Source organism: Peromyscus eremicus, chromosome 18 (genome assembly GCF_949786415.1).
Source record: "Peromyscus eremicus chromosome 18, PerEre_H2_v1, whole genome shotgun sequence".
NCBI lineage: Eukaryota > Metazoa > Chordata > Mammalia > Rodentia > Cricetidae > Peromyscus > Peromyscus eremicus.
In genome coordinates, this window is record NC_081434.1 from 14702953 (window position 1) to 14719946 (window position 16994).

General features: G+C 35.0%; 1 protein-coding gene across 1 annotated transcript in view; it reads left to right on the forward strand.

Annotated features, from left to right (window-relative positions):
* Positions 1-16994, forward strand: part of Trhde (thyrotropin releasing hormone degrading enzyme) — a 382411-nt gene that overhangs the window by 271754 nt on the left and 93663 nt on the right. Inside the window, exons 8-10 of the mRNA XM_059245179.1 lie at positions 10385-10450; positions 11455-11642; positions 15723-15811. Coding sequence (XP_059101162.1) covers positions 10385-10450; positions 11455-11642; positions 15723-15811 — 343 coding nt within the window. The remainder of the gene's footprint in view (positions 1-10384; positions 10451-11454; positions 11643-15722; positions 15812-16994) is intronic.

The following is a 16994-nucleotide window of genomic DNA, read 5'->3' on the forward strand; positions in this document are numbered from 1 at the left end:
AAGTTTCCTTCCAAGCTACTTTTGCAGATTAGTTTTAGCAGCCATCAAAATTTACTTTAATCAGCCCTTTTCATTACAGATGCCCTCAGAATAGCTGAATCCATCGAACGTATTTGCTGAAGGATGTAGGTTCTATTTGCTGAGGGACGAAGACTCCATTCTGATCACATAGTTGAGAAAATCTTTTTTTTTTTCCTTCACCTCAAAGAGTGCCCTCCATGAATATAAACTATGTAGAGGGATGTCCTTCCCTTATCCCCACTACTTTGTTTTCCCCGTTGAATTTGTAACGTGACAGTTTCAGAAAACATTTAAGTTTTCATAAGGGCAATAGAAATTGAATTTGAATTCCCGGTGGCAAGCTGATGTGAAATCATTTTCTGCATACAATTTTTACTATTTCCCTTTAACTATGTACATGTATTTGTGCATCAGATTGAGTGACTATGGTTCCGTTCTTTGGGCAGAATGTCTTTGCAGCCCTTTTCCTTTTCCTCTCATATTTTCTATGGTATGTAAAATATATTATTTTGAGTACACCCTATATTCTATTCAACTGGCCCAGCCTGTTCAGTTTTATCTGAAACTGCAAAAAAAAATTATTAAAATAAACCTTCATTTGAAGCTACTGTTAACGTGCAATTTTATTCTCCAATACTTGATTTGGTTAATTTTCAACCAAGGGAGTCTGTGTTTGTCAACATTGCATTTCATTTGCCTCGTGACATCTCATTGATCAGGTGGATCTGTATCCCTCGGTACTTTGCTTCCAGCTTCATTTATACTTTTCACTCAAACTGATTTAGTGTATCATCAGCAGTTTGGATTAGTTTACAGTAGATCCTTCTGTCTGGGTGATAAATTATCATTTCTTGTCCATGAAGATGTATGGGGTACATTTTGGAGATGACCTCCTGAGCAGACACTTTATGTCATGGTGTTTGGAGAGTTCATATTAATAAGCTTGCCATTCACAAGGCCCTGGGGAGTCTTACTTTACAAGTTGTTGAAAAGGCTACTCTGGGATGTCAGCATTTACCTCTGAGGAAAATCTATTAATTGTTTTTACATTAACTATGGCTATTTCTATGTTGACAAATGGAAGTTTATTATTTGCAAATGGATTATGTTTATAGTTACTGGCTCGGGCAAATCCAAACTGCGAACTAGGTGTTTTCATAAGTTATTTTTCTTTCTTTCAATCTTTCCTCTTTCATTCTTTTGCTTTAAAATTTTTTACCATGTACTCAAATAATTCCCTCATGCTATGATATGCTATCCTAATACTATAGTAGCTTCTTTATTACCAAACAAAATTTGTGTTATGGTGATAATTTTTCATATCTGTATGGACTATTCTAACCTTTCTTTTGTTTGTTTGTTTTTGTTTTCCGAGACAGGGTTTCTCTGTGTAGCTTTGCGCTTTTCCTGGAACTCACTTGGTAGCCCAGGCTGGCCTCGAACGCACAGAGATCCGCCTGGCTCTGCCTCCCGAGTGCTGGGATTAAAGGCGTGCACCACCACAGCTGGGCTATTCTAAGCTTTTTAAAGAAAAAAAGCAAAAGTATTTACAAATATGTTATGTATAATTTATCAAAGTATTTAAATAGAGTTTTGAAAATATTTTATATATTGCACAGTAATTTGTGTGGCAATTTAAAAATTTGAATTTTAAATTGAAGACATACCTCAGCAGGTATGTCTTCTCTAAAACTCAGCAGGTATGTTTTCTCTAAAACTTTTTGAGAAAAAAAAAAAAACTGTTGTGGAATACTTGATTGTACTGTGAAACTATGAGACTGAGTTAATAAAATTAACCTTGGATTAGGGTGGAGCCAGTGACTAGTTGACAGGAGTTAGCCATAGAGAGGATGGAGGAGCCAGGAATACTGACAGAGAGATGCACATGAAGAAGGAGGGAGGGGCTTAGAGATTCATGGGCCTTTTTGGTTTGGGATGGAAGGAGAGATTAATTAAGATTAACTAAGATTTAAACAATACCTATCCACAAATCCAGCCCTACAGAAAGTACTAGAAGGAAAACTCCAACCCAAGGAAGTTAGCTGCACCGATGAAAACACAGACAATAGATAACTTCACACCAGCAAATCCCAAGAAGGGAGACACAGGCACACTACTGCCACCACTAATAAAACCTAAAATAATAGGAGTTAACAATCACTGGTCATGAATATCTCTTAATATCAATGGACTCAATTCACCTATAAAAAGATGCAGACTAACAGAATGGGTAGGAAAACAGGACCCATCCTTCTGCTGCATACAAGAAACACCTATCAACCTCAAAGACAGACATTACCTCAGAGTAAAGGGTTGCGAAAAGATTTTCCAATCAAATGGACCTAAGAAACATGCTGGGGTAGCTATCCTAATATCTAACAAAATAGACTTCAAACTAAAATTAAAAGAGATGGAGAAGGACATTTCATATTCATCACGAGAAAATTACCTTAAACCTCTTATTTAGTAAATAAATGATATTTATAAGCTAAGATTAGTTCATAATTTTGCTAATAAGTCAGGTTAAATTTTTATGTTTGAATTGAAAGTGGAACTTGCAAAAATGAACCTAGTTTCAACTTTTCTGCTGTTGATTATATCTTCCATTCATAAATAATATATTTCAAGACACAGAAGTGATTATATTTTTGCAAGCTCTACATATCTACTGTTATATTTAATCCATTACACAAAATGACAGCAGGCATTTGTGGGAGGCTTGAGGCAATAGAATAAGTAGGGAGAAATAATTCTCATTTCTCTTAATTAATGCTGAGCCTCCTCCAAGCCATGAAATCTCTCTTGGCCTCCAACCTTATAGTTATAAAATGCAAAAATAAATTTTCAAGATCTTTCCCATCTTTCATAGTTTCTAAATATAGGATTTATTGAGGGCGGTTGATCAGTTAGGCAATTTTATTTGATATTTTTAATTTGGACTGCTGTTTTAATTTGATGGAGGTATACAATAAGCTGCATGTGCAAAAGCAACTTCCTATTTTTGAGCTTCCTGATGTCCTCCTGAGTATTATACTGAGTGGCCATCAGTGTATGCAGCAACGCAACTGTATAAAACCAGACAAGCATCTGTTGCAGCCTTGCTGATAATGTGTTTTATTTTTCTGGCATGAAATTCAGCTTACGTTGTCTTGGTGTGTAAGCTACATATTTATTTCCCTGCTTTGCTCCAGACGTTTATTATTTTTTTTTGTGATTAACATATGTTTGCCTTACATATTTGCTAAGGACTTTTAGAAATTTCTTGATGATTTCTATAACGTGTGTTTTCCTAAGGTCAGAATTCCTAGCTGTTCTCCTTAACCGTGGAATTGACTCTGTTTACAGGTCTGATGTCGGGAGAGTGTCCTGGAGGTTGGCTTTGAGGAAAATTAGCACTCCCCTTGTTGAGTGTTATTATAGGGAATTCAGACAAGGGAGGGTTAACACTCAACACCAACTTACCCTCTCAACAAGGGGAGCTGTTTTCAACACTAGGCAGAACTCAGGGGATTTTAGACCTTTGAAGCCTGTGTCCTAGACCTTCTTGCCATTTGTCTTCCCGTCTATGCTCCATTCTTCACACAAACACAGGGAACACATGTATTGCTATTGTCCTGTTACCCTCTATTGATGCTGCCTTTTTTAAAATCTAACAAAGACAGGCCAACACTTGTAGACAGCTTTATTTAAAGGTGTTGAACCACTTCTTAAAGAGCTAGCACTGGATATCACTAAATAAACCAGCTTCAGTTTTAATGTTTGTATTGAAAATAGATCATGGAGGAAATCAAATATAAACTTTTCTGTTGTTAGATTATGTCTCCCCCAGTTATAAATAATATATGTATATGTATATATTTTCAAGATGTAGAAATGTATATATTTTTTCAAATTCTACATACTTATTCTTCCATGTAATATATTCCACAAACTCAGAGCAATCTCAAAACCATTCTACTGTTCAAGAAGAAATGGATTTAACATTGTGTATGAGCATTTTATAAAGTCAAGGTGGATGTAAGAGGACAAGTCAAGAAAGTAGCTTCCAGGAAGTCAGTATCTTTGGTATCACATGTAACTAATATGCATTTATCACAATATTGGTATTGTCCATGTTATTTACCTTGATTCAGTCATACTAAGTATATCAATACCAGTCATATGTATATAAATTTAAATGTTTGGAAGTTATTTCTGTACTTATTGTAGAAGATTAATAAAAGACATACTACTGACCCATCCATAGGGTACCTTGCCATTTAAAATAGTTATTTTGGTGGTTTTAGTATCTTGAGGTTGGCATACTTTTGACTTGCATGATCACAACTGTAGGCTCCTCATTGTATCTCCCCAGGTTAGCCAGTATTCCTGAGATATGGCAAGCACAGTGAGAAGAACCAAGTCAGTGGATGTCTAAAGTTCCTTTTTGTTTAAAGACGACTCTGAGTATAAAATCTGAAGTGAGGTTATGTTTCCCCAGCCCCAAACTTTTCTCCTACTATAATGCCATTGAGTAAAGATGACCAGAAAGTAACCTCATTACCTATTAGGACTTTGGTAATTAGTGACATTCCTGGCACACAGACTCGGGGTATACTATTTAAATACCTTATTTTGTCTGTGTCATGAACACTCCCAAATTCTTTTCTCAGCCCTGATGGAAGGCCAAGTTAATAGCTGTTAAAATAATTAATCCATAGTACTATCACTTTTTCTTTTAAAACAAAACAATATTATCCTAATGATCTGAGCCTGGCAGTATCATTCTTCATGTTATTATGAGTTGACATCAGAGAATTAAAAATATTTTTTAAAAAAAGGTCATTGTTAAATTTGAAGTAAACTCAAACCTGTCAGAGAGTGAGTCACCTTCCTGCTCAGCCTATGAGAATAAGTCAATAACTTCCAAAATATGTTTGAATAGAGAAAGATTTCTCTTAATTAGTATTTAACTGCTCTCTTCCATAAGGTAACCTACAACAACATGTTTGGCTCCAATTATCAGGGCGGAAATTGCTTATGCAAATCAATGTAAGCAATGAGGTGTGGATAAAAAGCAAAAAGGAAATGTCATTATTATTGGTTTGTGCTCATAAAATTCTGGTAGCTCGGAGGTAATGGCAGGCACAAAGCCATGGTGATTATCAGTAGTAACAACACCTTCAATAGCGTGTTCTTGGGAAGTGTTATGTGCAAATATGTGTATTTGAGGGTTTTATTTGAGAATCATAGGCTTATGTTTGTGAGTACTTGCTCCCTTGCATGTGGATTTTCAGGCAAGCTTAAAAGTTAGCCATGAGAACACAGATAGTACATTGAAGTTAACTCCCTCCTAAACAGACAGTAGGGTATATTTATCATGATGATAGCTGAATCACTCTTATTGTAAAATTACTATATTACTATTGTAAAACTCACTCAAATGCGTCTATACTCCACTTATAAGTGCTGTGAAGGTTTAGATATTTGGAAAGCATAAAGGTGGACATTTCATAATGATTTGTTGTGCTCAATCCATATCACAGAATACTGATATCATTGCAAGTTTTCCAAACATTGGATCTGCCTTAATCAGCATTTAATTTGTCAAATAATTAACTACAAAGCTAAAAGGAATAAGTACATTACTGAATATGTGCATGTATATTCATAGTGCATGAAAGTCAACATTTCTATTTCTTATATGAAATAAGAACTCTTAAAAATAAATGAAAATCCCTACTCAAATATCCGAAGTAAGAGAGAAAAAAAGTTGTATTTATCAACTTCCTTTAAAAAGGCAAATCAGTATGCAATAAAATATGACAGCAGCATTTTTCTCTTATTTCCACAATTATAATCCATAATTCATGCTCATATAACTACAGTTGAACTGTATGAAAAGCAGCACCGTCTACCGCAGGACCAGAGGACTTTCTCCTCTCTGATTGGACAGCCTCTTCTTCCCTCCCCTTTGTCTTTCCTTCCTGCTTTTCTCCTTCCTTTCCCTTATCTTCCTCTCTTTACTTCCTCCAGACATGTTCCTTATCGAAGTTAGAGTGTAGGATTTCTCCGTTTGGTTCTGGGACATTTTGGCTTCTCTTGGAGGAAAGATTGAAAAATACAATACATTGACTCTTGGCTTTTCATTTTTTTTTAAACATTGTATTTATTTACCATCAATATGACTATTAAAACAAATGGAAGTTCTTTATGTGATAGACATTATCTAAATTTTCTATGTCATTCTTCATGAACATTTATCAGGTAGTTTATTCTATATGGTTCTTAGCTGAAGAAATTAAAGTTTAGAGAAAATAGATAACTTCTTTTAAAATCCACGTGACTGGTAAGGGTCAGTGTGAGTTCTTAACTAGATTTTTCAGTGTATAAACAGTGTTTTTCCTGATTGATTGAATTACATATTCTTCTCCACTGGTTGCTAGTGCCACAGTTGTGTGAGAAAAGAGTTGAAGAATGAAGACACACTATGCACACACCAGCAAGCACTAGGCATCCTAGGAAGACACTGTGCCTATTCCTGTAAGCACTGGACATCTTGATTTACAAAAGGCAGTGCACTTTTTTTTTTATCTGCCAGGATATACTTTATCTATTTTTGTGAGCTTGTAGTGGTCAAAGCCCTTTATCAGGGCATTCAGAAAAAAAAGCATTTCACAAACTTCAATTTTACCAACAGATTCATTTTATGTCTTGGTAATATTTCAAGCTAGCAGCCACAGTGATTGGTGGGTATATTTTAGTAGACTATTATGTTTGCACTATTTTGCTGACAGGTGTAGAACCCCTTCAGGTTGTTCTGCAATGGAGTACAAATGTAGCAGTGGCAATATTGTAACTCATAATCCTCCTGCTTGTAGGCATTGATGCTATGATCTATTATTGCTACATAGGAGGTGTTTGGAAACCACAGTGGTGTGAGGATATGCTATTGTCTATAATTTAAAGCAACCAACCAAACAAAAACACCCTTTTCAAATGCTGGCAGATTGTTTAGAATTAAAATACTCTGTTTCACGCTATTATTTGACAACCTCTTACAAAAAAAATACTAATTTTTACAAAATTTACATTCATTAAGCAGGGTGATGGATTTTTAAAATTTGTAAAACAGCTTTTTGTTCCAGAAGAAATAGCTGAATATATGTCCAGGGAAGCCACTTCTGAAGGTAAATTTAGGATAAACACACGTTTAGATTTCTGACTCAGAGTGGCTTGCAAACAATGATACTCAACTATTGTTCTTACATTTCCTCAAATAGGTTTATTTTCCAAATGCTTCACTTTTTTTTCTTACAGTTTAAACTTTATGTGAATGCTTGAAACTTCTTACATGGAACACTCCTGGTAATGGATTTTGTTCCTCTCGTACAAGAATTTAGCAACAGGGGAAATCTGAATAATAACTTATTCCTTTCCATCTTTGGCTCTTGTCTGTTAGAATGAAGCTACAGACATTTCTTTTGTTTTTGCACAAGGCTTTCTCCCTCAATGTGCTGCTACTCATGCACACTTTGTCTCACATTTTTTTTTTTAAAAAAGTCTGCAAATATTAACCAAAATTAACACCCCAGTCTATAGTGTGGCTTTCTTCGTTTTGTTCGGTTGTCTGTGAGGGTTCTAACCTGTTTGTTCTGTTTGTCTCAAGGTCAAGGTACTGAATATATGGTCTGAAGTATAGTAGCCAGGCTCAAATAAGACTGCTCAGCTCCTGTGTATCTTTGCTATGAGGCAGCATTGAATCACTTTTGTTGTTCATGGCTTACTTGAAAATCACCTTATTCTGTCTCCTTAAAATAGTCACCTTCCATAGGACAGTGGTTCCAAGTTTAAAAGCCTCTGTTCTAGATGCTTAAATTAAGTCAAAAGCTTGTTTAAAATGTTTTTGTTTTTAATGTCACTTTGTGTACATAGCATTTGTGAAAATTTCTGCTTGATATTGTATTCATTTTTTCTTTTACCTTTAGACTGCTTGTCTGGACTGTTAAGTACACACCTCATTCCCCATACCTTCTATTGACAACACAGTGAAATACTAGCACATTTACAAAATAATCTTCTACTTTGTATACACTGCAAAATAGAATTTTTATTGACTGTTTAGTGATCACCAGAATGATCATTAAAAGTCTGCATTTGTTTTTTGAAATCATCTATTGATACATTAGACATAAGTTTGGGTTTCAAACAATACAATAAACTCTGGCAGATTTAAGTAGAAATGAATTTATTAAAAGGACTGAAAGGGATCCGTCACATTATTGAGAAAGATGGAAAAATAAAACTCACCAAAATGTTATCGTGAGACTTAGAAATCAAGATCACTTGCCAAGGTCACACCTGAGAAGAGCTGACTCAGTTGGAACCATTAATGTGGTTGTCACTCCATGCTCAGTGCCGACTTCTCATCTCAGGGAATGATCTCTCTGCTTCTCAGACATTTTACATGACTTCTTTAGGATTCACAGTCCTGGGCTGAAGCATCCACTTGAGGGAGGCCAGGACACATGCTTCAACTTTAGGTGCCAGGGGAAGTGAGAAGGAATATTTAGCATTTTGTCCTTTCCATTTTGACACCAAGAGGGAGTTCTTGCCTTCCTCCCACATCCCACATTGCGTTATTGGCCCCAGAGAAAAATGGAGCTAAAATGCTGGAAAGCCAAAAAGTGACAAATGCTTACTAAAATTTTTTTAGAGGTATAATTATTCTTGATAGTAAGCTACAATATTTTGAACTTTTGCTTCAGTCTTCTTGTCAAGTCATCAGAAGAACCAATATCTGAAACTCTGGAGACTAATCTTCCTGTAGAGGACATTTTCTGCCCTTTGGTGTCACCCAGGCCCAAACTTGAGAGTCTTTCCTCATCATAGAAATGTACACAAATATATGTGGTCTATCCAGAGCTGGGCTTCTGTGTTTTCTTATCAGCAATGTCCTGCTTTCTTTTAAGTCCTCATCAAATTGATTCTCCCTCTGTCAGCAGTCACTGACATGACTGTATCTCTTCATCTAGTGACGTAGTTAATACTGCATTCTTCCCAAGTTCATTCATCTAAATTCTGAAAGAAATAAAAAAAGAATGAAATTGAAAACTGAACTAATGTATTTAAAATGCACCTCCCTGTACCTCCTCCACCCCCTCAGAAGCAAATAAACCTACTCCCGGGGTTTATGTAGAACAAACTTCCTGAAGCTTGGTTCAGTCTGAATTGGGATTCATATTGGTTATGATGAGGTGTGTGTTCTATATTTAATAAAGTTATTCATGACACCTAATGATAAAGTTGAACATGTGCTTGCTAAGTTGAGGTTGGGTATCACCTCTCTGGGCATATGATTAAGTGGGAACTGTCGTTTGTTCCACTGTGAATTGCCAATAAGAGCTGAATCTGTCACAGTTTCTATAATTTGTATTGAAATTTCCTTCCCTGATGTTAATTATCCTCAAAATGCCCAATTTCACATAAAGTATTCAAAAGTCAGCAACTTTTTTTCAGTTCAAGAACTTGGATAAAAAATATTAGAAATTGTGTCTTTTTACCTATGTGTTGTTAAGAAAATAAAATTTTGAGTGTAAGGTTTTCTTCATTTTTAAAAAAATAAATCAGTCCTTTTTGTTCAATTTTGTTCTTTGAAATCAGAAAAAAAATTCTGATGCTAATTATCATGATAGCTGTCACCTCGATAATGAGACAGACCACACTTCTTAGAAGGGAGTAAGGTGTGAATCAAAGTGTGTAGGTTTAACCACTAATGGAACATAATAAGGAATGGGAAATCCTAAGCCTGAAGTTGTGAAACAATTTTAGGAGGACTTTTTTTTAATTGATAGTAATGTGTGCTTCAAACTACAGAAATAAGTATCACTTCTGCAATCGTCAGTTTTTCCTTTGCTTAGAGCAACCGGAGAGAGTTTGGAGAGTGGACCGTTCCCCCTCAGCATCAGCATACATCACCTAAAGAATGTTTTTTCATGAAAGATTATGTTTTGCTTTGAACAATTGAATGGGGTGATGAGAAAGTTTGTTCTGCGTATTTCATTGCAGAGGTCATTTTCTCCTAATGAGCTGATGTTGACCAGCTCAGTTACAGTATATCCTTGACCTTGAGCATCCATAAGACATGATTATAGCTGTGAAAATCCTTGTTAAGAAATTAGTATAGTTGGGTGACTTGGGAAATATGCTCTATTTAAAACTCTTGGGAATATTTTTAAATGCTATTCTAAATCTTTTTGCGTGTCTTCCTCTTTGCCTTAATGCAATTCCACACGTAGAAATGGTTAATTGAATTGAGAAATAAATGTGTTTACTGGTAATTGCTTAACCTTTGAATGGTAATTACAATTTTATATTCTTATAGGATTATTTAACTATCCACAAGTATGGCAATGCAGCCAGAAATGATCTCTGGAATACATTATCAGAGGTAAAGTAGAGAAAGCTGAAGTGTCAAAGTATCTTCTGGAGCAACTGAATTTCATTTATAAGACATTAACTTTTATTAACATGAACAGTTTATATTTACTTCATATAATTCTTCTCTTTTTCATATTGCTTTAGTGCTGTATTTTTATCTAATATAAAGAAGATAGGATTTAAAATTCTTTGACTTACAAATGTTGGTTAAACATATCTTATCTGTTTTGAAAAGTGACGTTGTTTTTAATTAATTGATAATTTTATAAATGTCTATGATCTATGTGGATCAGCAAATCTACCTCTAATCTCTCCCCCTCAAAACCTCCCCTCTTCTCTCCCATCACGATTCCATCCCAATTTCATGTGTTCTTTTTAAAAATCTCTTTGAGTCCACTTACTTCTGTCAGTATAGGACTTGGAATAGAGTCATCTATATGATGCAGATAGGGATGGGTAGTCCCTCTAGGGTCACATTCTTGAAGATTTTGACTTTTCTCCCATTAGTCACCAATTTCCAATAGCTCCTCATCTAAAGGTAGGACTTAGGGATCACCCTCTGCTGTCCACATTGGGATTTTGGCTGGTAATATCCTGCACAGGTTTTGTGCATGAAGCGTGACAATATTTTTGAATGATATTTTAATGTGGTATTATAGATTCATGTTCAAAACAGAAATACTGAAAATTTGAGAAAATTTTTACTACATGGTAGTAGACCTATCAGAAATGCAAAATAATGTAGAAGTACTTGTAATAATGACTTACCTTTTATATTCTGCTATGTAAAAATTTTAATGTTAATAAAACTCAGCTGTACATATATATGGAACAAAACAATATAAGAAGCTCAAGGCAAGAAGATTAATTTTACTAGGACATAATGTTAGCTTCACTGATTTTAAATGTTTTCATATTGAGGTAAATAGTAATAGTAAAAATGAGAACAGATTAATGTTAATTATGCTTACAAGAAGTGTTAATAGATTAATTTATACAATTTTGGTTGCAAAGGCTTTAAAAAGGAATGGAAAATATGTGAACATACAAGAAGTAATGGATCAGTGGACACTGCAGATGGGATATCCTGTTATCACCATCCTGGGAAACATGACAGTAGAAAATAGAATAATTATCACCCAACAACATTTCATTTATGACATCAGTGCTAAAACCAAAGCACTCCAACTTCAGAATAACAGGTACTACACTCTTGTTCTCATGGAAGGGGATTGTGATTTTTAATATTTCACTTGGCATTCTAATATTTTATATTGTTAAAGATTGTTTTACATTTAAAATTTTGGAGAAATATTTAATTTACTGTTGTGAAAATTCTGAAATGTAAGTGGAATATAATTTTAATCTATTTATTTGCTATTTCATTGTGATTCTTCTTTTGTTCCTGTTTCCTCAAGATTTGAAAAACTATTTTGTTTATTTATTTATTGTGTATGGTGTTTTGCCTACATGTTTATCTGTGCACAATGTGAGTGCCTGGTGTCCAAGTAGGCCAGAAGGTCATTGGATCCCCTAGAATTGGAGTTATAGACAGTTGTTAGATGTCATGTGGGTACTGGAATTCAAACCTTGGTTCTTTGGAAGAACAGCCAGTACTACTAACCATTGAGCCTCCTCTCTAGGCCTCCCTCAAGATTTTAACTTTCAGCATAACGGCATTTTTTTTTTCAGAAGGCAGGACTTTGAATTAACATGGTGACTTTCAAAGATAAGATTTGCATCTTCTCTTCTCTACGAATAGTTCTTGAATTAAATCCAATAGTTAAAACGTGCTGCTATGAATTAAGTGGAATTGAACCAAATGTGCTTTACAAGACAAATGAGAACTGAAACTAACAATCCAGAAAAACTCATTAAACCAAAGTTCTGTACTTAATAATGTTTGAGTTAAAGTAACATAATGTAGACCCTAAAATAATCCAAGCTTCAGTGGGGCCGTGTAGGACCAACATATGTTCTTTTCCTCTCAATTACAGTGTTTGAGATCATTGACTAGATATAAAATTGTTCCTTGTTTGGTTGTTATTTTTTCCCCAAAACTGGATCTCACTCTATAGCCCACCTGGTCTTAGGCTCACTATGCATCACGGGCTAGCTAGCCTATGACTGACAAAGATCTTGTTGCCCCAGTCATTGCATCTGCCTGAAATCTTGATTCATTGTTTTAACTTCCTTTTGAAATTCTTATTTATTTTATTCCATGTTTTCTATTCTGTTGAGGCTGAACCAAAGAAAGATCCAACTTTTATACGTCAGTTTCATTTCTTACTAGTAAGAGGAGACTGTATGGGATGGGGTGGGGAGGGACTGAGTGAGGGACAGAGGAGGGGTGAAATTAGTAAAGAAGATTAGAGATTTCTGTTGGGTCACTTATGCTTTGTCTTGTTGCTTTGGAAAACTAGGTGTCTGACTTTATTAACCCTGAGTATCCATGCGACTTGGCACATACACCTTAGAAGACTGGAAACCACTGCCAAGTCAGCTTGTTCCAGGCACGGATGTACAGAGCCATAGTTGAGAAATTCATTGGCACTTTCTGATGAATGCATTTGGCATTTGATTTAGGAAAGCAGGGTCACTCTTTTTAGCCTCTGTATGTTTAATCTCTGTATGTACACATATGCATGTTTGTGTGTGCCATATTGCACACGAGGAGGTTAAAGAACTACCTCAGGCACCAGTCCTCATTCTTCATCTTGTTTGAGACAGGATCTCTTATTCATCGTTGTGGATGCCTAGCTAAGTGGTATGGATTCCACGGTCCTGGCTTTGCCTCCTATGTCTCCATAGCAGCATGGAGATTATTACAAGTGTGTACTACAACTTTATGTGGGTGCTGGGTATTTGAACTCAGGTCTTTTTGTTCAATAAATCTGTTAACTACTGAGATTTCTCTCCAGGAATAAAGCAGGGACTTAAGTCCTCCACTCCACATATACATTGACCTTTGCATCTAACTCATCCAACTTTCTGGATTCTTGCAATACGCATTACCCTGCCACAATATCACCGTGGTCCTTTTTTTTCTGGTGCCTGCAGCACCGACTGCTTCCTGTTACTCCCTTACTGTCTGGGTCCAGGGTTGACATGACCAGGCATCAAACTTGACTTGCCAGAAAGCACTTTGCTGTGGCAAAGTTAGAGAGAGATCAGGTCAGGTCTCTGAGAATTGCTATCCTGACATAGTTTCACTAATGTAGAAAATAAACGTAAATGACACATAAAGGTTGACAGGAGAAATTTCGCACAACAATACTTGTCAGTCTGTGACATACACTGTTACACTACCTGTGAGCCTGGTCTTTTAAATGAAAACGTATAGTCTGGGCTGTGTATACATGTGCAATAACAGAGCTTTATATCTGCTAGAATTACAGAAATATGTGGATGATTCAAATCCTGAGCACTTGCCACAGAACATATAAAAGACATGTGATGCTGATACAAAGCATCACATTAGTCCCAGGAATGATTTTCTATTTAAATAATAATAAAATCTATACTTGAAATGTAGTATTCTAAATTTATATTATTGATCATCTAATTCTCTGTGACATTCTTGTCAAAGATTCAATACCAATTCTATTTGGTCTTTGCAGAGAACCTTCCTAACTCTACTATACAATGTATTCCATTGATGTAATAGAACTTGCTCATCTATGCCAAAATTTCTAGTAAGTTGTGCATATTTTCTAAGCTGAGTTAATTCTTTGTTTTCATTTTTTCCTGAGGATATTGGGATGTAACTACAATATGCTCAAAACATTTTAATGGATCTAATAGTTATATTTTTCACACAGAGTCCTTGTATCACAGCATAGAAAGATCCTTATATAACTAAAAATTTATAAAGTCAGCTGATGTGTGACATAGTGTGACATTTGAAATAGAATCTTGTTACTTAGAAAGTTAGACATTTTTGTGGCATTTTTAAATAAATTAAATCACTACTTTGCAATGTTGCATAATGTCTCCTTATATTCTGAATTGCTCCTTGCAGCTCTTATCTACACGGAATCATATGCACCAAACCGGCCAGGCTTTCCTTCCCTTCTGAGTTAACAATAGCACTTTATACTGATCCTTCTTTAACACTGATACTATTTTTTTTATAAAGAATTCTCTCCTCCTGACTCAAACATGCATACGTTTTCTGCCTTTCTCTAATAATTAGAATTAAATGTTGATTTACTGTAAAATGAAAACTATTGATGAAAACGGGCAGTCACAGAGGCCCAGACATACTCATTACACAGTTTATTACCTCAGGCATTCTCTCCTAAAACTTTCCAATACATTTTTCACTCACAAAGTGGTTAGAGTATGCATAAAATTTCTTATTATATTTTAGGTATTTCTCTTCCTATAATGTAAGTGTTGGCTACCACTTTTACCAGAGTTACAATGTGAGGTAAAAATAGTTTGTCTATAATTCAAGGAGACAAAGTACAGTTGATGGATTTATTGTAAAATCATTCCACGTATGTCTGGCTACTTATTTGATATTATATTGATATCACTTCATCTATGAGTCTAGGACCTCAATTTTTATCCTATGAAGAGGTAAATGAAATAAAATGCTTCTTTTTAATAGCCACGACTCCTTGATGACCCCTCCTATTGGTGGCTTCATTGTCATATCCACTTAGAAATTCTTTTCAGAAAACAGAGCATGAAGTGTGCCCCATATTATTCTTTATATAGATCTGAAATATAGTGAAAACTGATTGTTTTTGTCCTTGCTTTATTATTTGCTGAGTTACTTTGGTGTGCCATATTAATCTCTCTGTAAAATATGTGGATAGTGCCCCTAAGACTTGTTAGGTAATAAATAAAGACAATGGTAATATTCAAATGTAGAAAACTACTGAATTATCTACTAGTATAATTCAGAAAAAAGTAGAAGAGAGCTATTTTAATCAATAAATAGTGCAGCTCAGGTTTATAGATTTTACTTATATTTATTTCTAAAATGCAAATCTATTTTTGCATGATAAATTGTCTTATGGAAGTTCTTTTGCATTGAAGTTAAAATTATTAGATACCAAGTATCTTGTTAGTGGCCTTGGGAAGATATGTTTGCCTTTTGCAAACATTCTTTAGGCCTGGGATTTATTTGCTGATTGATTGATTGATTAATTGATGGATTGATTTTTTTCAAGAAAGTAATGAAATTTGCATAGAAGGAACATAGGCAATGCTTGTTTGCTTTTGTTTTAATATAACTGTTTTTATTTTTAATGCTTTCTATTTTTTTCCAGTTACCTGTGGCAGATTCCATTAACCATTGTGGTAGGAAATAGAAGCCATGTGTCTTCAGAAGCAATTATTTGGGTGTCTAACAAATCAGGTAAAATACAAATTCTCTCCCAGGGAACTGTTCTCATTCAGATAATTGTTTAGATCTTAACCTCTGTTTCCAGCTGCTTCAAAATGTGAATAAAGACAAATTATAAAAAGAAAACACAATAACAATAATTATTTCTGAAAAATTAGGCATAATATAGTTTCTAAATAGCCTCATTTTGGACTGATATGTAAATATTAAGTTTACTTGTTTCTTTCAAAGTCAAGAGAAAGTAATTAAGTAAGTATAGTATTAATCTTCTTAGAACTGTATGAGTTTATAATCCAAAACATAATTGAATTATGATCACAATTAGTCATACAGTATGAAGGATACTGAAACAGAGGCCTCATTTTTTTGTCTTTCTTGATTTTAATTATACATTTTAAAAAATGATCCTTTCAAGATTGTGGGGAAGTATAAAAAATAAAGAATAGAATTGCTTCTGTAAGTTCATCATAATTCTACCAAAAATAAAATAATTATCAGAGAGCCCTTCCTTCTGCCTTTTTACTATAAGCATTTTTATATGTACAGAAAACTGAGAACTAACATTTTTTGAAAGCTGCAGTGTACCTAGGACTTTGCCAATGATTCAAATGTGTTATTTCATTTATTATTTATTTTTTGTTTTGTTTTTATTTTTATTTTTTATCCATCTATTTATTTTACATCCTAGCTACAACCGCCCCCGGATCCTCCTCTTCCAGTTTCTCCCCCTGCATCTGCTTCTCTCCCCACACAACCACTTCCCTCTTCTGTCTCCATCCAGGAAAGGGTAGGTCTTCTATGAGTATCGATAAAGCATGACATATCAAGTTGCAGTAAGACTAAGCACCCCCAGTGTATTAAGGCTGGGCAAGGTGACCCAGTGTGAGGAGTAGGTTCCCAAAAGCCAGTAAGAGTCTATGATGGCTCCTGTTCACATTGTTAGGTGTCTCAGAAGAGGACCAAGCTACACAACTATTTTATATATGAATAGTGCCTAGGTCAGTCCCATGCAGGCTCCCTGGTTGTCCTTTCAGTCTCTAGGATCTCCTATGAGCCTGGGTTAGTTGATTGTGTGAGCCTTCTCGTGGTGTCTTTGACTCCTCTGGCTCCTACACACTTTTCTCCTCCTTCTCCATAGGATTCCCAAACTCCACCTAATGTTTGTCTATGGGTCTCTGTGTCTGTCTCCCTCAGT